Source organism: Ascaphus truei, chromosome 3 (genome assembly GCF_040206685.1).
Source record: "Ascaphus truei isolate aAscTru1 chromosome 3, aAscTru1.hap1, whole genome shotgun sequence".
NCBI classification, from domain to species: Eukaryota; Metazoa; Chordata; class Amphibia; order Anura; family Ascaphidae; genus Ascaphus; species Ascaphus truei.
This window is the reverse complement of record NC_134485.1, coordinates 21,679,344-21,702,790: the sequence shown is the minus strand read 5'-3', so window position 1 is coordinate 21,702,790 and position 23,447 is coordinate 21,679,344. Positions and strand designations below refer to the sequence as shown.

The window sequence follows — 23,447 nt, the reverse complement described above, 5'->3', positions numbered from 1 at the left end:
TTATGTCTCTCTAAAACAATAAAAATAAATTGAAACATAAAATATCAAATAAAAAGCTAAGAAAGAATTTGTCTTAATCTCTCGCGTCCGAGGTTCCCATAGTCACTTAGACAAGGAACTGGCCTATTACTAAATTAACCTCCACTTCATATTTCTAAAGCTTATCTCTCTCTCTCGAAAGGGAGCATTGAGATTTGAAAAATAAAAACAGCGTTGGAAAGGGCGAGAATAAATCTCTAAAATGCGGGCAATGGCCGCACCAAAAAATTAAATTGCATTAATAACTCCCAATGTCTTGCCTTATACTTTACCATATTTATTTACAATATATTTGGCATATTCAATGAAAAATATATACTTTAAAGATCCCCCCTTTTTTTTTAATCACTGTTGACTAATATGAAACCGTGTCATGGTGCTAGTGAATAAGGACAGAATAAGTTTCCAACTCAATCAGTTGCAAAGGCAGAAGGTTTATACAGAAACCCTTGATTTTCCCATCCATAATAATGTATCGATTAAGATAAACCAATACTGCCACCAAGTGTCTTAACTGAGAACTACCATGAAATAAACAAGATTGATAAGTGAAGATATTAAAATGTATACGGACTTTGAACAAGGGTTCCACAGGGGTATTAGTTTCCATCTGAATCACACTGGCACAGACATCTGTGTAATGCACCCATCATCTGTGCTCGACTTCGCAGGAATTAGTGTAAAGCTTCCTACAAAATCATTTACATTCCAAGCAACCGTATTTGTCTTAACTCGGTGCCCAGGACATACTTGAAAACGAGAGGTAACTCTCAATGTATTACTTCCTGGTAAAACATTTTATCTATACTATAATTCTAAGTTGGATTCCGTCTGTTTGTTTGTTTGTATGTATGTCCGAAGCATCGAAATCTCAGAAACGGCACCACGTAGCACAACAAAACTTTCACTGTACATTCTGCTGTGGATTTGTAGGTCAACGCAACTATTTTGAGCTTCCTATGACTCACCTCCCAAATTATCGACATTCTAAGTTTCCCTCGGCTGTCTAGCAAATCTGTTAGAGCATGAGCAGGGGGGCGTGGCTACTAAGGGAGTTGGCATGTCCTTGCCTGGATAGGGGCTGTGTGTGTGTCTCTGTGTGTGTGATGTGAGATGTGCGGGGAGATGTGCAAGCTAGCGGGGGGAAATGTACCAGCGGGGCGGGGTGGGGAGATGTACCAGCGAGGCGGGGTGGAGATGTACCAGCTGGGCGGGGTGGGGAAATGTACCAGCGGGGCGGGGTGGGGAGATGTACCAGCGAGGCGGGGTGGAGATGTACCAGCTGGGCGGGGTGGGGAAATGTACCGGCGGGGTGGGGAAATGTACCGGCGGGGCGGGGTGGGGAGATGTACCAGCGGGGCGGGGTGGAGATGTACCAGAGGGGCGGGGTGGGGAGATGTACCAGCGAGGCGGGGTGGAGATGTACCAGCTGGGCGGGGTGGGGAAATGTACCAGCGGGGCGGGGTGGAGATGTACCAGCGGGGCGGGGTGGAGATGTACCAGCGGGGCGGGGTGGAGATGTACCAGCGAGGCGGGGTGGAGATGTACCAGCGGGGCGGGGTGGAGATGTACCAGCGAGGCGGGGTGGAGATGTACCAGCGGGGCGGGGTGGGGAGATGTACCAGCGGGGCGGGGTGGGGAGATGTACCGGCGGGGAGGGGGGGGCAGGAAAATGTGCCGCTGCGAGGGGAGATGTAACAACGGGGGGAGCGGGCGGGGAGATGTGCCGGCAGCGAGGGGACATGCCACAGCGGGAAGGGGGGGGGCAGGGACATGTTCCGGCAGCGGGGGGGAGACACACACACACACATATACACACACACACACACACAGACAGAGACAAATCTCACCCTGCACTAAATCAAGCAGCGTGGGGGGGAGCGGGGGAGGCCGGGAAGATGTGCTGGCAGCAGGGGGGTGGGGAGGGGACATGTATTCAATATTACATTCCCCTGGCAAAGCCGAGCACAAAAGCTAGTAAATAAATAAATATGATTCCAAGTTCAAGTTCAGCTATACTCACCCGACGCCATACGGGCCACTCACACGACGCCATACGGGCCCCTCACCCGACGCCATACGGGCCCCTCACCCGACGCCATACGGGCCACTCACACGACGCCATACGGGCCCCTCACCCGACGCCATACGGGCCCCTCACCCGACACCATACGGGCCACTCACCCGACGCTATACAGGCCCGTCTGGAAGATAAAAGGGTTAATCTATGGTAGTTCCTACTTCAATCCAATACTGCACTTTAAAGGCTACCTTCAAACGCCACATTGACACTTATATTTAATTTATATAGCTACCCTTCAAAGGCCATTTATAGCATGGTTCATATGTTAATGCAGCCTTGTTCCCCCAAGCAATACCCCTTTTCTCAACACTAAATTATGAAAGACCAATGGATATTGGTCTATGTTATTTATTTATAAAATATTTTACCAGGAAGTAATACATTGAGAGTTACCTTTCGTTTTCAAGTATGTCCTGGGCACCGAGTTAAAACAAATAATACATGGTTACAAATACAGTTACATAAATGAACAGGGTATACATTATATACAAGACATTGCATGCACAGTTAAAGAAAATATATATTATGGGCGTATGAAACAGTTACAGACCAGATTAAAATGGGAGACAGCCTTAGATTTGAAAGAACTTAAACTGGTGGTGGATGTGAGAGTCTCCGGTAGGTTGTTCCAGTTTTGGGGTGCACGGTAAGAGGAGGAACGGCCGGATACTTTGTTGAGTCTTGGGACCATGAACAGTCTTTTGGAGTCTGATCTCAGATGATAAGTGCTGCATGTGGTAGGGGTGAGGAGCTTATTCAGGTAGCTGGGTAGCTTGCCCAGAAAGTATTTGAGGGTGAGACAGGAAAGGTGAACTTTGCGCCTAGACTCGAGTGATGACCCATCTAGTTCTTTGAGCATTTCGCAGCGATGTGTGTTGTAGTTGCATTGGAGAACAAAACGACAAATTGAATTGTAGAGGGTGTCAAGTTTGCTAAGGTGGGTTTGAGGTGCCGAGCCATATACTATGTCTCCATAGTCAATAATTGGCATTAGCATCTGCTGTGCGATACGCTTTCTGACAAGGAGACTAGGGGAGGATTTGTTCCTATAAAGTACACCTAGTTTGGCATAGGTCTTGGTTTTCAGGGTTTTTAGGATTTTAGAAGCTTTTTCTGTGGTTGCGGAGGACATTGGGGAATCGTGTGTGGAGTCACAGCCGGTGGAGCCGTAGGAGCAGAGCGGTGCGAGAGGACACTCACATTGGGAGCATCACATCGCGTTGCGTTAGGAGCAGTGAGGGGCGTGACGTCATATCCACCGGAAAGCCCTGCAATTCGAGTGATTCATCTCCCACCCACATCACGTGGGGACGCCCGTGAGGGAGCTCCGGTCGCCATCTTTGGAGGACTTCACCATCCACTCTGTGCAAACTGCCTTTACCCAACCGGGGTCCTGTAAGTAGGATTCCAGTTTTACCCCTCTGGATACCCCACCTCCGTTACCCACAATAGTTGTGTTAATAAATAGCTTTTTAATCTTACTTTTTAGCCTTGCTAGTGTTGGTGTGTTGTCAGTCTTGTGCGTTATGTGTTGTTAGTTGGTATTGTTTTATCAGTCAACAGTAATTGGCATACTGCACCATAATCTGTTTTCTTTTCCTTTTTCTTTCTCCATTTGCATGGTCTGGGAGGAGAGTTGTCAGCACAATTCCTTTGTTCATCTAAGGACTTCCAATTGGACTTCACCTTTATGGTTTGGAATTTATTGACGCTTTTTTTGGCGCCGGTTTCTCTTTTGTACACTTTTTCAGGGTATCAATGCACATCCCGAATGTTAAGTGGGAGTCAAACCATATGCCCAGGTATTTAAAACTAGTGATAGGGGTTAGGGTGGTGTTAGTGTTGGTTCTAATCTGGAGCTCAGTCACTGGAAGCTTTAAAAATGTAGTCTTGGTCCCAAATACCATTCTTACAGTCTTGTCAGTGTTTAAAAACAGTTTGTTGTGGGAAATCCAGTTTTCGAGTCTCAAAAAGTCAGACTGAAGTATGTGTTGAAGGTCAGAGAGGCTATGGCTGTGTGCATATAGGGTTGTGTCATCTGCATACATGTGTATTGAGGCTTCCTTACAAGCTGTGGGAAGATCATTGATGAACACTGAGAAGAGTAGGGCCCCCAGAACAGAGCCTTGCGGGACAACACAGGTGATATCCAGGGGGTTGGAGTTAGAGCCTGAGATGGACACATGTTGGGATCTACCTGATAAGTAGGACTGAAACCAGTTTAAAGCATGTTTCCCTATTCCAGAGCTCCGGAGTATGGGCTGTCTTTCTCAAATCATTGGAAACCATTTCTTTGTACCTCAAGAGGAAAATGGCACAAAGACACACAAATACATATGATTAAATCACACGGCAAAGCTTACTGCTTGTACCTTAGTAGGTTGTTTAGAACTTGTAACTCTGGCGAGAAATGCGTTGGCTTGACAACTCAATAGCACTGAAGTAAAAGGCAAATTCTTATTATAATATAAAACCAGAACTCCATAAAAACAAAAACTAAAAAAAAAATAACATTTTATTCAACATTTATTAAATACCATTGTATACAAAAAAACTATTTTCTGTTGTGATATGCGCTACTTGGTATGTCAAAGGGATTAAGATGTATGATGTCTGTGCCACGTTTAGATGTAGAGGTTACTTTGAATTTCCCTGTTCGTTACAATTTTCTTCAGCGTTTCGTTGATGTTTAGAGTGTCCTGCAGGGAAAAGAAAAAAGGGGATTATTATATTTTAACAAAGTCCAAGACAAATGAATGGTGCCGATGGCACCAAACCGATGGAGCTGCTCAGTGACCACAGGCCCCGACTCTGAAGCGCGGGAGCCTGGTTCAAACCCCGGTGTGATGAGCCCCGCGGCTCGATCACCATCTTCAATTCATGTGCAGTTAGCCGGACTTAGATTTCTTTCTGCCAGGGGAAGCAGCGGGAAAACCTAGTCATGGGTGGTCCCATTCTGAAGTAACGCGACCACCCGCAGCGATGCCGGGGAAGAGGGAAGCGAAACACACACGCGCGAGTATAGTGTACACATAACCTCTCAAAACTGCGTGTGCTGGGATTTGCCGTTACCACAGATGTGCGTTTATATACAGTACCACTCATTTCAGTGACGTACGAGAGCAAAGTGACTCCATAAATCCAATCAGTAGACCAACAGGTCTTTTGGAGTCAGTGGCTCCTATTAAATAATCTCCTCCCCCCGCTGTCATAACAAACAGTAATTACCCCTCATGTGCGCCTTTCATTACCCAATCCTTATAAAATAAGGTGTTGATATCAGAGGCGTCGCGAGTCTTAGGCTGAGATTATAGTCCGTGCGATGGTGCTCGCGCGGCAAGAACAACAGGCAGAATTTGAGCTCCTCGTTGGTTTACTGGGGCGTTGCCTGTTCATTTGGTTAATTTTTTATGTTTTTTTGTGTATTACGAGTAAATATATTCTTTTTTTGGCATCTCTATCTGATTCACGGTTAGTTTCTTGCAGTACTGAGTGCGGGCTACCCCTATTTGTGTTGGATTCATGTAATTAAGGTGCAATGTTTACACATACAGATGTAAGCTTTAAAGGGACGATCCCTCTTCCCACTTCTTTTGGCGGCGGGGGGGTGCGGGGGTCATTTTAATAAATGCAGCAGTTCTAGACCGTTACGGCAATCTAAGTATCTAAGCTGCCAATCGATCGGCAAAGATCGTGCTTCCCTGGGCCGCCAATATGGCCGCCTGTTTCAAAAGAGGAAGTGCGGTGCTTTTCTAAATGGTTGCTGTAGCAACCCAAGGACGCAATACATTAAAACTCATTAACAAAAAAAGGGATAAGGAGTAAATCAATAATATAAAATGAATGCAGTAAGGTTAATCTAATACTACATAACTGATTTATTTAAAATAAAAAAAATACACAGGATTTGGGAGGTAATGCTCCTTCTAACAATATCACATTACTTGCGAGATAAACATTGTTACCGGAGGAAAGCTGCACATTGATATGTCGCGTTCTCACTACGTACGAGCTCTTTAATGCCTGAGCGGCTTAGCTACGCATCGCAAAGCATCACTACAGGACAGGTCATGCATCCCCACAATGGACGTTTAACCTACACTAATGGAGTGCCCAAACTAAGCACACTTCTAATGTATATATATATATATATCCATCCCGAGGTCCCCCCGATCTTACCGCAGCCAGGCGGCTCATGCCCTGACAGGAGAGGAGAGGACGGAACGCTTCCATCGTGACGGAATCCAATCTGGTGATGTCGGTATAGCACTGGTAAAACACGGCCGGAATCTGCCAAACCTGACAGTACGTCAGAACTACAGGAGGAGAACAAGAGAGCGCAGAATAAAACGTTTCCCAGGGACACTGGCGTCACTCCGCCGCTGTAACATAACCACCTATAGTCTATATGTTTGTAATTGCAATGCTTACCCTTCTGCAAATCAGAGACAGCAAGTTCCACATTATTTACTGATGAGAACTGCCTTTACTTCCCCTTTTCTATCCCCCCCGTTAGCTTCTCAGCCCCAACCACCCCAAAAAGTTAACATACCTATAATTATTAAAAATTAAAACAATAGTAAGAAAGCACCAATGTACATTATGCTGCTACGGACAGTATGGCCTCGGGTGCATGGAAAATATTGCACATCATTGTTAAGTATCAAACACATTGCTGCTCTCTTATACTAGTTGGTTATTGAGAAATCTATGTTCCATTTCCCATATGCGTCTCTGACCTGCCTATCCTTTGCGTTTTATGCTTACCTATGCTTTTTCTCCAGTTCCCGTATACATATTGCTGATATACTTTCTTCCGCTACCTCCACTTTTCTCTCTAAATCGTGGCTGTCCTTTCTCCCATCTGACTCTCCAATGCTTCTCCTAGAAGGCTTCCGGTCCCCTGGCCTTCTCATTTTCTCTCCCTCGCTAATGGACGTCAAGGACCCATAGTGATGGCCACTTGTCTCCACCAGAAACAGCTCACTTTGTGACAACTGTCTTCCTTTTCCGGCTCTCGGACCATCCCCTAGTGACATTTATCTCTGACTTATCTTCCATTACACCTCCTGTCATTATTCCAGAGACTTGCAATCCATGGACCATCAGGCGCTGGAACCCACCCTGAGATCCAAACGCTCTTCTCTATCCTCCACTGACCCTGACAATCTTGCTACCAGCTACAACTCATTCCTTTCCAACTGCTTGGACTACCACTCTCGCCTTCTTCTATAGCACTCTCACCACTCTGACTCTGCATTCACAGCAAAATTTGTCCTACCTCTTTCAAGGCTCTCCTATCCTCCTTATATCTCAGATTTAATCTCTTGCTATACCCTTATTCACTTATCCCAACTTCCAGTGTAGGCTGGCGAGAGAAGAGGCTTATCCTCAGAGGACCACGCCACCACCCCTGGTTTAAATAGTCCTGGGTGCACACCACTCTTTGAACTACAGTATGCTCTTATACACAACCCAACCACTCAAACAGAAACAGTAAGAGTAAGTCTCCCCAACATTGCGACCTTACTGTAATCTATTTGGGCAGGCACTCTTTTCTCCTAATGTTACACTGAGGTCTCAATGCCCTTCTTCCATCTGTAATATATATTCCCCACTTGGTTGGCACGATAAAAAATAAACATACATACCAACATTTCAAAGGTTATCAAGAAACCACACAAGCTACTTTGGTTGGTTTCCACGTTGTCTGATAACCTGAATACTAGTTCTCGTTCATTGTGTGTATTCTCCCATAACAACGCCGGACTCGATATACTAACATGTTTATAAAAGCACCGTTCCGGTATTGTCAGGCGGTATTGCAGCGTTCATATGTGTGATGCTTCAGAGCTGATCTGGGGTTTGAATGAGGAGGACGTTGTAATAATACATGTAAAACCGTTTATGTTTCCCTTCAGCGATGTGTAATTGATGTACATTGACTGAAACAAGATGTCAAACGAATGATAAAATCTATCCGTGTTATCACCACGAGTGCAATTCCAACCCTGAATAGTGCAGAATTACACACACTAGTATGAATGTGTCCCTTACCTGCAGCAGGAAGACCTTCTACGATATTGGGCTGCTCCATCAGAGAGCAGGAGGTCTCCTCCCTGTATTCTTTGGTCTTCAGCACTTTCAGGAAGGGGACAGGAAGCGTGTAAGTGGATTCTGGAGTTTTATAGTCGGAGACGGGGCAGGTGGAAAGCACCGTTACTTTTAAGCAGTTCTTCTGCATGCAGCTAAAAACCTGCAAGAACGAGAACAATAACCACAACGCATAACTCAACTGTTCTTAGATTGTCATCTTTTGAAGCAAGAGTTTTCTTATTACATTATTCCCTTTGAGAAGCTCAACATCAGTAATGACACAAATGGTCAATCTCAGTATTCTGTAAACAAGTTAACAAGTGTGATTACTTAAGGAAGTGTTACATCCACAAAGGAAACATTTCACATTTTGGTTTCTCATGAGATTAAAAAAAAAAGAAAAAGAAAGAAAATCTTTTTGTACTCGTCCGGCTGAAAAGAAGGATACATGTTATTTTAATGTTTCGTCTTCTTCCCGTCAGACGGAAGATACAGCGCGCTTAATGCACGATGACGTCACAAAGAAAGGAGACGCTAACGGAAGCCAATATTTAGCTTTCCCAAAGTATCTATCGCAATAAACATGGTATCGGTCACATGTTGGTTCTTGATAAAGAACACAACCATTCTACTGTACAGCTTATTTCTTAATATTTACCACTAAAAATATACAGATGTAGCCAACATTAATATTCCTGCTGACCTGTTACAGTGGGACATACACAAGGCACTAGTGGGAGAAACGGACATTGTTTTGAATCAGCCGCGTAAAAGAAAGGGGAGGTTCTAACTCACTCTCCCACCCACAGGAGGGCGGCAGCTAGTGCAGTGTTGGGTGTGTGTGTGGCAGTGTGAGTGGCAGTGTGGGGATGGGTGTCTTTGCCAAGTTATGGATCACCAACCAATTTGCCTGTTACTTTCTACTTACTAATTAAATTAAAAAATCGTGTTACAAACCAAGGATCTGAAATCCTCACCATTTTGGAATTTTTACGATTGAACGATGTCATTTACCCCACAATGTGACTTTTTAAATCTCATTCGATAGAAGATGGCATATTCCTTTATATACGTAATTCCACTCCATTTGTGCAAATACTACTTAAAATCAGTGTAATTTACACCACGTGTAAAGCACACGTGTGCTGGACACGCCGAGAGTGTAGATAAATTATTTGTAAAAATGTCTTGCTCAGGAAAAACTTTCCACACAGCCCTATGCATATTCCGACAGTGTGTTTGTGCTGATACAGTTACGCGCCAAGTGTCTGGTTTATGTTAAAACTCCCATTTTCCGCCTCTTTTGAATCAGAGATTTGAGCAAACTGAAACCTAATAGTTTAGAGGTTTGTTGCCAAAGCAGAAAAGCAGAGTGGCAGATTCTGAGCATGAAATATGGGGGACAGAATCCTGACACAGCAGACTGCACAGACGCCCCCCCAGACTCGCGTGTGTGACTGGTGCTTAACTAGTCTACTAAAGACAACTAAACCAAAGAAGGCAAACATCCTCAAACTAGTGGCACTCAGGCAAAGTATAACAGAAGGGAACAAGGAAATGCTATAACTATGTACACTTAAAACTAACTTTTAATATACTCGCTGAGGCACATATATTTGTAATGGATGTTGGTATATAACCAAATGTATAAAGGTTATATATTCAGCGAGTATATTCAAAGTCATGTTTTAAGTGTACATAGTTATAGCATTTCCTTGTTCCCTTCTGCTATACTTTGCCTGAGTGCCACTAGTCTGAGGGTAAGTGTCTGTGTTCTTTGGTTTAGTTGTCTAAAATCCTGACTTTTACAGAAAAGGCCACTGAATGGATTGGCACTGGCGGCGTATGTTCCAATGCAAGGACTCTGCAAAGTATCAGCCTCCAGCACGGAACGGTGTTAACACTTTCCCTACAAAAGGGTCAAGCAACGCATTGCTGGCAGCGCACAGGAGCCAGGTTCCCCATACAAGACATTGAGATTAGATAGATAGGATAGATAGATAGGATAGATAGATAGGATAGATAGATAGGATAGATAGATAGGATAGATAGATAGGATAGATAGATAGGATAGATAGATAGGATAGATAGATAGGATAGATAGATAGGATAGATAGATAGATAGGATAGATAGATAGGATAGATAGGATAGATAGGATAGATAGGATAGATAGGATAGATAGATTAGATACATTGGATAGATTGGATAGATTGGATAGATTGGATAGATTGGATAGATTGGATAGATTGGATAGATTGGATAGATTGGATAGATAGGATAGGATAGGATAGATAGGATAGGATAGATAGGATAGATAGGATAGATAGGATAGATAGGATGGATAGATAGATAGGATAGATAGGATAGATAGGATGGATAGATAGGATAGATAGGATAGATAGGATAGATAGGATAGATAGGATAGATAGGATGGATAGATAGATAGGATAGATAGGATAGATAGGATGGATAGATAGGATAGATAGGATAGATAGGATAGATAGGATAGATAGGATAGATAGGATGGATAGATAGATAGGATAGATAGGATAGATAGGATGGATAGATAGGATAGATAGATAGGATAGATAGGATAGATAGGATAGATAGGATGGATAGATAGATAGGATAGATAGGATAGATAGGATGGATAGATAGGATAGGATAGATAGGATAGATAGATAGGATAGATAGATAGGATAGATAGATAGGATAGATAGGATAGATAGGATGGATAGATAGATAGGATAGATAGGATAGTTTTGCACTGTGCCCTTTGGATCGGAAGCGATAAACCATGCAACACTAAAAAAGAGACCTCTCCCCCTCCCTCCCCCACCCCATATACTCCAGATTGATACGGACGTGTTTTAAATATTTAACCCAGAAGTATCAGTTTAGCGCATGCGCAGCAGATCACCGCGGTCAGCCTGGGTGAGCACTTCACAAATATTTTTATTTCACATATTGCGAGAAAGGAGCAGATAGAAAAAAGAAAAAAATCACACCACCATATAACCATATGCAAGTATGTAAGGTTGTAGTCAAAGGCAAATCTCATAGTCGTACTTAATATTGTTTTATATTGCAGTATGTTGACGCCCGGGGCACAAAAATAACATACTGCTTTAACAATAATAGCCCTATTACCACACCCTCCCCCCATCTAACAATACAGAACAATGTTCAAGAACAATAGGAGCAGGAGCTCAGCCAATGTCACGACCAACACATGTACATTATAATCATTACAGTGATAGATACTTACTAGAGTTCTATTGCAAAAGTAACTGACCGTGTTAGAGAAGCCGGCGGGCGTTCCCCGTCTCCATGCGTTTGTAACCCCCACAATACCCTCCCTCCTCCCGCTTACCTTCTCACACCACTGAAACTGCTGGTCCTCCGCCACGTAGCAGCTGCACTGGCACAGCACTGCCTGAAACACACACAGTTCCATGGTAAGAGGCGTCTCCCAAGCATGTCAATCAAAGCAGATCCCGTGTGAAGGAGACCCCGTTTTGTGGGCCCGATGGGGCGATATGAGATGTTTCGCGGTGAGGCAGCTCACGTGGCTTAGAGGCAGGACATTTATTACACAAAGTTATTGACACCAGTTCTACATGCTTCACTCACACACTATTCTCTGCCTTATTTACTATATTTTATAGGGCTATCCGGGGATTCCTGGTTCTCACATACTGAAGCGGTAAAGTTATATTTCAGCTGTTTAAGGTGTCTGTAGGATATTGATTCTGAAACAATCCCCTATTACTTGGGAAACCCTCGCACATTTTTATTCAGCACTTATTCATCAGTATATTACATATAATTATCAAAATAAATACATTCAGGCAGCTCCCTATGAATATAATGCTGTATAATGTAGTTATTCCCTATAGATTTAATACTTACAATCAAATGTGGACCCGAAAAATATATTATTCTGTCTTTTAAAAACTTACTGGAGGGGGCATCTTTAAAGCAGCCATTCCCCCAAAACCCATCCTTTTATTTTGGTTTACCTGAACCAGGGGGTCCATCTGAGCTAGTCTGGGGTTCCCCAATCTCAGGGGTCCCCTCTGGTTCCCGAGATACTTGTATGTTTTTTTGCCAGTATTTGACACACAAAGTTGTGGCATTATCTTCTCCCAGAGACATCGCCGCTGTGTTATTGGCCTTGGGAGCAAACCTGACACGGTGGCAATGGTGTGTCAGGCGGGCAATTTGTTGGCCTGGTGCCAGTACTTTGGGAAGTGGGGTGTGCCCACGGGTCTTGGAACCCCCCAGTTCAGGTAAGAAAAAATATCCCCCCACAATATTGAGAAACGCAGGTTGCCTCTTTAAAGCCGCTGCTGTAGGAAAAGTGGGAAACGTATTGCAGATCTGAGAACAGCACTGCAGGGTCTGATAGATGAATTGTAGGTGGCCAAGGACCAAAAGGAGAGTTTTTCCATGGACGAAATGTACATTCCAAGAGCTTTCTGGGACCACAGAGGTATTTTCTGCACGGGTACAGAACACAAAGAAGAGACCTGTGAGGTTTCAGAAGCGCAGAACACGCGTTGAGAAAGAGTGGCTCAGAGAGTAAAGACACAGAGTTTGAAGCAGGGGAGCCTGGTTCAATTCCCGGCGTCAGCTCCTTGTGACCTTGGGCAAGTCACATTATCTATAATTGTATTTTACTGTGTACCAATATATTTTCGATCTACACTATTGGTTTGTTCTTCTTTTGAGATTGGCTGCTGGAAATTGCTGCATACCTATGGGAACATCTACCCCTTGAGTTGGATGACTGCTCGTTGATATCTGCTCTATTTTATCCTCCCTCACCTTGTGCTCCCCCATTTTTTTTTCTGTGTTCCTTGTGGAACGAGTCACTTTATCTCCCTGTGCCTCAGGCACCAAAAACATAGATTGTAAGCTCCACGGGGCAGGGACCTGTGCCTGCAAAATGTCTCTGTAAAGCGCATGTAAAACTAGCAGTGCTATACAAGAACATGTTATTATTATTATTATTATTATACGATTTTATCCAGGACTCATTGAAAGGTTTTCACAACATACAACAAAGCAGCACTTGTGAAGGACCAGAATTTATCATTAGAATTATTCATTGAGTCCCATTGAGAGAAAAATGCTATATAAAGTTGTTATTATTATTATTAATTGCTATTTTACATCAATGTTTCGTTCATTGCCACAAATCTGCATTGCCCCTACTCATCAAGAGGGGACAGCAAAGGTTAAATGATCAATGAAGTACAAGTCTTCTTTCGTAACAACGGCCCCGGTACATCCCCCAGGCCCTCACCGTTGGATCTGTGATGGACCGATAAAAGGTGCAGGATAACGGAGCGTGGCGACTCTCACTCCGGGAGCTGGAATCTCGACCCCTCTCGTTCCAAATTCTGACCGATCCCGCCACTTCCCAACTCCCCGAGCTCAGGATGTAGGAAGAGGCAAATCCTGGGGATAAAAAAACAGCAGAGAGTCCGGCAAATACACCAAAGGAGTTTGGAAATCTATGGGAATTACTAAAAACGGAGTTAGACATCTGTTACATCTGTGTGCTGAACATCAAGGCTATACACGCCAACATCTTAGTATAGATACTTAGAAAAAAAAAGACAATTAATTATAACATGTTCTTGTATAGCGCTGCTAGTTGTTTTTTACGTAGTGCTTTACAGAGACATTTTGCAGGCACAGGTCCCTGCCCCGTGGAGCTTACAATCTATGTTTTTGGTGCCTGAGGCACAGGGAGATAAAGCAACTTGCCCAAGGTCACAAGGAGCCGACACCGGGAATTGAACCAGGTTCCCCTGCTTCAAACTCAGTGCCAGTCAGTGTCTTTACTCACTGAGCCGTTCCTTCTCCCTATTAACGTACAAAAACGGCAAAAAAAATGAATAAATGACATTATTCGTGAGGCATTCACCCTGTGCCGCTGTGCAATACTATATGTGACGGGACAAGTGTCAAGAGAAAAAATAAACAAATGAAGTTGTCACACAGTATGTAAATGTATTCAAAATGTATTTAAATTGGACAAAAATCAATCAGAAAAAAAGCATAAACCATGCACAAGACACATCACGGCAGCACACAGAAAAGATATACAAATAAAATCGCGCTCCTGTATATAAAGATATACCAGGCTGACACCTGCAGTAGGCAAAGAGAGACTCGCTGTTTCGGGCAAAAAGAGACGCCCTTTATCAAGTCTTTCTGCGCGCGCCGTGCCCCACAGCCCCACACGTTTGTGCTGTCACACTATTACTTCTCGGGGAGTCCTGTGGAAGTGACCACTTTGTGTAGCGTGAGGGACTGTTATTTTTGCATGAAGTTTTTTATAGGATACAGCGTTTCTTTTCCAGTGATCACCAGTGACAGAGACATCTGCTGTATGCTGCTAGATCATTTAGTTATACGCACACATACCACAAAAGGATGGGGCACATCAACACTTTTTTCTTTGTATTTCAAAATAACTAGATTATATATATTTTTTTTTTCTACAGAACACTTTATTGTTTTGTCGTGTGTGTGTAAGGCCTGGGACCCGCTGCGCCCGTCGGCGCGGGCGGCCACACGAGCGTTCCCCACCAGCAGGGGAATCCTCCCGAAACGGTCCCAGTCCCCCCTCACGGCACAGCTCACTACACGCTGTGACGTGCCAGCCGCTAGGGGATTCAAGAGAATTGTAATCCCTAGCGTCGACGCGTCACGTGGTGTGGCTGTGAGCCAATGAGGAGGGGAGGCTTCGGGAGGAGAGGGAGGCTTCGGGGAGCGGGGAGGAGAGTGTGGACGGAAAGCAGCGTGAGTGCCTGTCTGTGTTTGTGTATGTGTGTGCCTGAGTGCGTGAGTGCCTGTCTGTGTGTGTGTCTGAGTGCCTATCTGTGTTTGTGTATGTGTGTGCCCGACTGCGAGGGTGCCTGCCTGTGTGTGTGTGTGTGTGTGTGCACGAGTGCCTGCGTGTGTGTGTGTGTGTGTGTGTGTGTGTGTGTGTGTGTGTGTGTGTGTGTGTGTGTGCATGAGTGCCTGCCTGTGTGTGTGTGTGTGTGTGCATGAGTGCCTGCCTGTGTGTGTGTGTGTGTGTGCATGAGTGTGTGTATGTGTGCCTGAGTGTCAGCGTGTGAGTAGGGCAGCCCGCAGCATCTCCCGAGCCCGAGCCCGTGGAGGGGGGGGGGGGGTAGCGGGTCCCTCCGCTTAAACCACGCCCCTCCCTCCCACTCCAGCCCCGGCTCCCGCTCCCTACAGACCGCATATCGCGATCTGTGTCTGTCAGCGCCCCGCCTGTCTGCAGTGCGGGCGCGCTGACTGAGGGAGCGGGGCCTTAGCCTTAGTGTGTGTGTAAGTGTGTGTCGATATTTTTGTTCTGTCACTGCACCTCAGGCTAACACTGTGTCTGTTTTTGTGCTTCCAGCAGCGGTTAGTACAGCTCTTTCTTTAGATCATTAAGTTACATTGGCCCGGATTGACTAAACTCCAATAAAGGGCATCCTGAGTTCTGTCCCAAAACCCCTTGAACTGCTCCATAGAATCTTCCTGGTATCCAAGGAGAGCTCAGTTATATTATACTGCGAGCAGTCAGGAGATGACATCACCTTTATGTCATCATGGTGACATCACTTCGGCAGCTAGACCAGGGGGGCTCAACTCCAGTCCCCAGCACCCCCCTCCCCCCCTCCAAAATCTAAAATCACTGTGCGAAACATTGCTGGGGGGAGGCGAAAAAACGCGTGGCGTAGTGTCGCAGGTTCCCCGCTGCTTCCCATCCCGCTGCGCTTCCCAACCCGCTGCTTCCCATCCCGCTGCGCTTCCCCACCTGCTGCTTCCCATCCCGCTGCGCTTCCCCACCCGCTGCTTCCCATCCCGCTGCGCTTCCCCACCCGCTGCGCTTCCCCACCCGCTGCGCTTCCCCACCCGCTGCGCTTCCCCACCCGCTGCTTCCCATCCCGCTGCGCTTCCCCACCCGCTGCACTTCCCCATCCGCTGCGCTTCCCCACCCCGCTGCTTCCCCACCCCGCTGCTTCCCCACCCGCTGCTTCCCATCCCGCTGCGCTTCCCCACCCGCTGCTTCCCATCCCGCTGCGCTTCCCCACCCCGCTGCTTCCCCACCCCGCTGCTTCCCCACCCGCTGCGCTTCCCCACCCGCTGCTTCCCATCCCGCTGCGCTTCCCCACCCGCTGCTTCCCATCCCGCTGCGCTTCCCCACCCGCTGCTTCCCATCCCGCTGCGCTTCCCCACCCGCTGCTTCCCATCCCGCTGCGCTTCCCCACCCGCTGCTTCCCATCCCGCTGCGCTTCCCCACCCGCTGCTTCCCCACCCGCTGCTTCCCATCCCGCTGCGCTTCCCCACCCGCTGCTTCCCATCCCGCTGCGCTTCCCCACCCGCTGCTTCCCATCCCGCTGCTCTTCCCCACCCGCTGCGCTTCCCCACCCGCTGCTTCCCATCCCGCTGCGCTTCCCCACCCGCTGCTTCCCATCCCGCTGCGCTTCCCCACCCGCTGCTTCCCATCCCGCTGCGCTTCCCCACCCGCTGCTTCCCATCCCGCTGCGCTTCCCCACCCGCTGCTTCCCATCCCGCTGCGCTTCCCCACCCGCTGCTTCCCATCCCGCTGCGCTTCCCCACCCGCTGCTTCCCATCCCGCTGCGCTTCCCCATCCGCTGCTTCCCATCCCGCTGCGCTTCCCCACCCGCTGCGCTTCCCCACCCGCTGCTTCCCATTTCGCTGCGCTTCCCCACCCGCTGCTTCCCATCCCGCTGCGCTTCCCCATCCGCTGCTTCCCATCCCGCTGCTTCCCCACCCGCTGCTTCCCCACCCACTGCTTCCTATCCCGCTGCGCTTCCCCACCCGCTGCTTCCCATCCCGCTGCGCTTCCCCCCGCTGCTTCCCATCCCGCTGTGCGTCCCCCCGCTGCTTCCCATCCCGCTGCGCTTCCCCCCGCTGCTTCCCATCCCGCTGCGCTTCCCCCCGCTGCTTCCCATCCCGCTGCGCTTCCCCACCCGCTGCTTCCCATCCCGCTGCGCTTCCCCACCCGCTGCTTCCCATCCCGCTGCGCTTCCCCACCCGCTGCTTCCCATCCCGCTGCGCTTCCCCACCCGCCGCTTCCCCACCCGCTGCTTCCCATCCCGCTGCGCTTCCCCACCCGCTGCTTCCCATCCCGCTGCGCTTCCCCACCCGCTGCTTCCCATCCCGCTGCGCTTCCCCACCCGCTGCTTCCCATCCCGCTGCGCTTCCCCACCCGCTGCTTCCCATCCCGCTGCGCTTCCCCACCCGCTGCTTCCCATCCCGCTGCGCTTCCCCACCCGCTGCTTCCCATCCCGCTGCGCTTCCCCACCCGCTGCTTCCCATCCCGCTGCGCTTCCCCATCCGCTGCTTCCCATCCCGCTGCGCTTCCCCACCCGCTGCGCTTCCCCACCCGCTGCTTCCCATTTCGCTGCGCTTCCCCACCCGCTGCTTCCCATCCCGCTGCGCTTCCCCATCCGCTGCTTCCCATCCCGCTGCTTCCCCACCCGCTGCTTCCCCACCCACTGCTTCCTATCCCGCTGCGCTTCCCCACCCGCTGCTTCCCATCCCGCTGCGCTTCCCCCCGCTGCTTCCCATCCCGCTGTGCGTCCCCCCGCTGCTTCCCATCCCGCTGCACTTCCCCCCGCTGCTTCCCATCCCGCTGCGCTTCCCCCCGCTGCTTCCCATCCCGCTGCGCTTCCCCCCGCTGCTTCCCATCCCGCTGCGCTTCCCCACCGGCTGCTCCCCCCCCCCCTGCAGGACACACACCAATCGTGCCAAGTGTTTAACCCCAAGAAGTGTGCGGGAGCGGGTGGCTAAACGGGTGAAAATCCGTAAAAACAGAATTCTTTTAACCCTTTGAGTGCCGCGGTTCCTCTGGCAATGGCAGTCGCGTGATCGCTCCATCATCATTGCACATCACATCCTGGGCTCAAAAGGGAAGCCGGAGGCGACAGCCCTTGAAAAATCAAATATTGCCAGCTTCCAAAGTCTGCGACGCAACATCGCTCCGCGGTGCATTGCCGCCGTCTCGCTTACTATAAGCGCACGCGGCAGCAGCAATGTATTTGTTTTTGGGCATCGCCGCGTCGCCCGTCGAGGGCACTATACGCACAGCCTAAGAACGAGCACGCTACATCATGGACATATATACGCTACGTCGAGGACATATATACGCTACGTCGAGGACATATATATACGCTACGTCGAGGACATATATATACGCTACGTCGAGGACATATATATACGCTACGTCGAGGACATATATATACGCTACGTCGAGGACATATATATACGCTACGTCGAGGACATATATATACGCTACGTCGAGGACATATATATACGCTACGTCGAGGACATATATACACTACGTCGAGGACATATATACGCTACGTCGAGGACATATATATACGCTACGTCGAGGAAATATATATACGCTACGTCGAGGACATATATATACGCTACGTCGAGGACATATATATACGCTACGCTGTGGTGCCCCCAGGAGGCCAGAACCCAGGACATACATACATAGCAAAATTACAAAGCAAACTGCGGCTCAGCTTTGATTCGCATCGTGAATTAGCCTCAATCTTTATATAAAACGGCTACATCATTAACACCCACTAACCTGTCGCATTGTCTCCGAGCGCCAGAACAAACGTGCAGCACGGGAACCTCTTGTCAGAAGAGCTTTCAATCGCTGCGCTGATCTCCGCGTTCCAGGAGACAAGAACCTCCCTGTAATGACACAGATTGTCAGACCACTTACTGCCATCAGAAGACCTGACTCGGGACCAGACGTTAGGCCAGGGTCTCCGAACGTGCGGGGGGGGGGGGGGCAGGAGACTTTAGTATTGAAGCTGGGGGTCTCCGGAGCTGAACCCTATACATTTCAGCTCCGGTGGCCCCTCACTTCCGGAGATACTTGCCTCCGAAGTAGGTGCCGGCAGCCGCTCCGGCTGAGCAAGCAGGGCCAATAGGAATGGGCCAATAGGTGGGCCAATAGGAAGCCGCACTGATGATGTCACAGCTTCCTATTGGCCCACATGGCCCAAGATCTTTAAATAGCGGACATATTCTGAACCCCGGTACCTTGGAGTGGTCGGAGGGGTCTTGGAGTGGTCGGGGGGGCCTTGGAGTGGTCGGAGGGGCCTTGGAGTGGTCGGAGGGGCCTTGGAGTGGTCGGAGGGGCCTTGGAGTGGTCGGAGGGGCCTTGGAGTGGTCGGAGGGGCCTTGGAGTGGTCGGAGGGGCCTTGGAGTGGTCGGGGGGCCTTGGAGTGGTCGGAGGGGCCTTGGAGTGGTCGGGGGGCCTTGGAGTGGTCGGAGGGGCCTTGGAGTGGTCGGGGGGCCTCGGAGTGGAGACTGGCTGCTCCTGCTAATGTTACTGCGGTTTCTCACACAGCTCAGTGCAATGTTTCACATTGAACCTCACACAAGTAGACGGTGCAGATGTTAGACATGATTACAAAATGTTGAAGGACTCTCTTTAAAGACTCGAGGAGAATAAGTTGAGGAGCGCGGCTTTATTCTCCTGAATGGGATTTTTGGGGGACCTCCCCTCTGAACCTTGGTCATTTTTTTTTTTTTTAGCTTTTAACATTTCCATAATAACTAAAATGTATTGAAGCGGGCGGCGTTAAAATGTCCCGAACGTATATAAAAATTATTATTATTTCATTATTTTTTAAAGAACTTATTTTTGACGCAAAAACAAAACAAGCGAGGGGAACAAGAAACTCGTCTTTCTAAAGAAGGCGACTAAAAGAATAAATTGCTTAAAATAAATGAATGTTTTGTCGTCTGCTACACGGGGACTGACCCTATATAAAAGTACACAAGATTATCGCTGCCAGATAAGAGCACAGCGCAGTTGGAGTCATGTTTCCAGGTGGACAGCGATATATTTCATAGATGAATCTAAGTGGTTAATATGTTTATTTATAAACAGGCGCAGATAACGGAGGCGTTTTTCAGCGACATGGTTAAGTATTTCCCCTTTCGGTTTCAGGTTGTCACGATTTACTTTGGATTATTAATCACGTTGTGAGTAATACATTAATCAGATATCACATTTACTGCATGAACATCGCATGCTTTTTACACATACATCGGCACTGCGCAGATTATTCACAGGTTGTACTGTTGTACTTCTTAAAACAATTAATGTGATGTTATTTCTGAGATTACTCACATTTTGGGGATAGGAGGGGTCAGTTCTTGTTAGATTTCTTGCATTATAAATAGATATACATAGTTATGGTATAGACCAGGGCAGATCTGGCTGCATTACTTTGTATTATTCACATTTTAGCTCATATTTACCTTTTCTTTTCCACCTCTCTCCTGATCTCTCTGTCTTCTTCTTCCTCTTCTTCTTCATCCTCCTCCTCCTCATCCACAGCCCTGGAGAAAACAGACAAGACCTCACCAAAAAAAGTGGCCATTTACTCTGCTGTTTGGGATGAGGCAGCACAATCTCCCCGCTGCTGCTGCTGCTGCCGCTGCTTCCTGAGTCCTGATCTCCGGATGGGGGGATGACACACACACGCACCACCCAGGCCTCAATCAAGAGGAGGGACTGAGGGAGACTGCAGAGACCGGCAGTGACCAGCAGAGGGAGCCGGACATCCCACACTGCCGCAATGACAGAGACTGCAGAGAGCGGCAGTGACCAGCAGAGGGAGCCGGAACAATACTGCTGACTGGCAGTGAGCAACAGTGAAATATCTATAACTTGATGCATTTACAGTATATACAATATATCTAATCTTTATATGTATGTTGTGTGTGTATATATATATATATATATATATATATATATATATATATATATATATATATATTTAATAATCAAAAAATAAATAGATGATACCGTTCTGTGGCTAATGAAATGCTTTTATTTGTGCGAGCTTTCGAGATACACTGATCTCTTCTTCCGGCGGTTACAAATATATATATATCTGTGTCTTGTCTGCATAGAGATGATCCCTGAGTCCAAAAGAGCTGCTGAGGTCACCAAGTGATAGTATGTACAGAGAGAAAAGGAGAGGTCCCAGAACAGAGCCCTGCAGTACACCAACAGCTCAATAAGAGATGAAGACATGTAAGCAACAGAGACCAAAAATGTGTGATGGGAGAGGTAAGAGGAGTGTGCAGAAAGCCTCGGCATGCAGTTGAATCCCCCCCCCACCCCCCCTGTAGCACTGTGGAGCTGCAATGCATGGTTCATGGGGTGCGAGACGGAGAGGTATAGGGGCCATAGATGCAACCACTGGAAGTGGTAAGGGAGCAAGAACCCTCTGTAGAGAAGCGAGACGGGTAGCAATGGCTTGCAAAGACATGGTGATCATAATCAGTCGCTGGTCTTGAAGAGACGGGCGCTGCTCGTTGTCTCCTAGTGCAGGGCCTGATGCTGAAATAGCCTTCCCTACCTCAGCGGGGTCCATGGCCCGAGCAAAATGTGATGATGTTAGTCTCAGACCAGGAAGCCGACCCGCAGGGCTGAGGCAGGATGTGAAGACTGACCACAGGCCGCGGGGCCGAGTCCTGATAAGGATACAAGTCGGGGTCATGGGGCAAGGTGCAGCAGCGTAGTCGAGGTCACGGTTACTCGATCAGGGCAGGGTGCAGCAATGTAGGCAGGGTCATGGCCCAAGTTCAGGGCAGGAGAAAGGCAGGTAGAATACATATCCAGGCAAAGGTCTAATTTGAGAGCATTGGGGAGTACACTCAGGTTCCAACAAATTGTGAAAAATGTGCAGGGGGTGAATACTTCTGCGAACCACTGTTTGCACATACATAGCAATATGTCAAACACAGACGGGCCCCTGTAATGCGGCGGGTCCCGTTCTATGGTCCCGCCGCAAAGTGAAAATCTGCGGAAACGGAACCGGCGATTTTCGGCATCTGCGCTTGTGCAGACCGGTAATTTCCCCTTCTGCTTATGTGCAAGCGCGACCACCGTTCTGCACATGCGCGACCCCAGCAGCCCCTGTTCTGTGCATGCGTGACCTCTGCACCCCGCGTTCTGCGCATGCGCGACCCCAGCAGCCCCTGTTCTGTGCATGCGCAGGCATGGCGGCCCCCTTCACGGTACCGCTGTATGAGCGGAACACCAAAAAGCGGGGCCCTACTGTACAAAAAAAAAAAAAACAATTAAAAAAGATTAGTAAAAAAAATAATTGCACATACTTCACAGAATAACTGAGAGGACTCTCGGAAGCTGTCCCATGACATAAATTGTTAGTCCATATAAAAAAGGAAACCACCTAATACTGAAGTACTCATTTATTCTGCATCGCATCTGGACTAACACCTAACAAGCCAGGCAGGATAATTAAAAGCAATGATAGTGTGTTAGAAACCCCATATACGCATTAAGTCCTCTTGTTTTGGTGTCAAAGCGTCTTATCATTCTGAGTTCAAATGTTTTCCGTTCTTGGGGGCGGTTAAACATTCCATTGAGGATTTTTATTTTTTAAATCATTTATGGAATGATCTGGTAGTGAGAAATGATGTCCCACTGGAGAGCAGTATCTTCCTTCTTCATGGTTTTGTATAGTGTCTGCATATTCATTCTGCCTTGAAATTTGGGGCTGTTTTCGCCAATGTAGCATACTTGGTCACATTTACTACACTGAATCATATATACTACATTCCTGGATGTACAACGTCTGTTGTTGCACGGGTTTGTGATATTATCAGTGTCAGACCGGATAGTTAATTTATATATATGAACTATCCGGTTTGTAATTAATAGTTATTTAACTGTTGGATACAGTGATCATAATGGTGCTTGCATACCATGATCGGTTTAGATTTACAAAGACATACATTGATAAAAGGGGACTTGTTACAGGATTCATTCACTGGGTAAAAACCTTTAAGAAATGTTTACAAATTGTGTTTTATATGATTGTTTCTATGGACAGATAGATTATAAACGCTAAACATGTGACCAAAGTGTGTTTATATATTTTCCGTTAATTTATGGCACTATAAATATCTTTATATATGTCCCTCACACTCAGTATACACCAAGCACCTTCAAGACAAACCTGAAAACCCACCTCTTAAATGAAGCATCCCAATAGCCTGGATTCCAGTCACTCCGGCCAAGCACTGCCATCTACAGCACTTATTCCCTCACCTGCTCTCTCTGTAAGTTTCCCATCATACCACTTACAGTAGATTGTAAACGCTCTGGAGCAGGGA

At 47.5% G+C, this 23,447-nt stretch overlaps 1 protein-coding gene across 1 annotated transcript; it reads right to left on the bottom strand.

Moving 5' to 3' along the window:
- Window positions 1-4,619: 4,619 nt before the first annotated feature.
- Window positions 4,620-20,787, bottom strand: PSMG1 (proteasome assembly chaperone 1). The gene is made up of 7 exons (XM_075593738.1): window positions 20,556-20,787; window positions 18,862-18,971; window positions 13,531-13,685; window positions 11,593-11,655; window positions 8,180-8,378; window positions 6,302-6,438; window positions 4,620-4,821 (listed from the first exon to the last, which is right to left on the bottom strand). Exons 1-7 carry the CDS (start codon window positions 20,675-20,677, stop codon window positions 4,747-4,749), a joined length of 861 nt encoding a protein of 286 aa, XP_075449853.1. The 5' UTR covers window positions 20,678-20,787; the 3' UTR covers window positions 4,620-4,746.
- Between the last annotated feature and the right edge of the window lie 2,660 nt (window positions 20,788-23,447).

What these genes read in the sequence shown, in the direction of transcription:
- PSMG1 (XM_075593738.1), bottom strand. Translation starts at nt 20,677, where the DNA reads ATGGCCACTTTTTTTGGTGAGGTCTTGTCTGTTTTCTCCAGGGCTGTG. An exon ending in AGAAGGTCTTCCTGCTGCAG is followed by an intron (nt 6,439 to 8,179) that starts GTAAGGGACACA and finishes CTCCTCCTGTAG; the next exon opens with TTCTGACGTACTGTCAGGTT. An exon ending in GCATGAGCCGCCTGGCTGCG is followed by an intron (nt 4,822 to 6,301) that starts GTAAGATCGGGG and finishes TTTTCCCTGCAG; the next exon opens with GACACTCTAAACATCAACGA.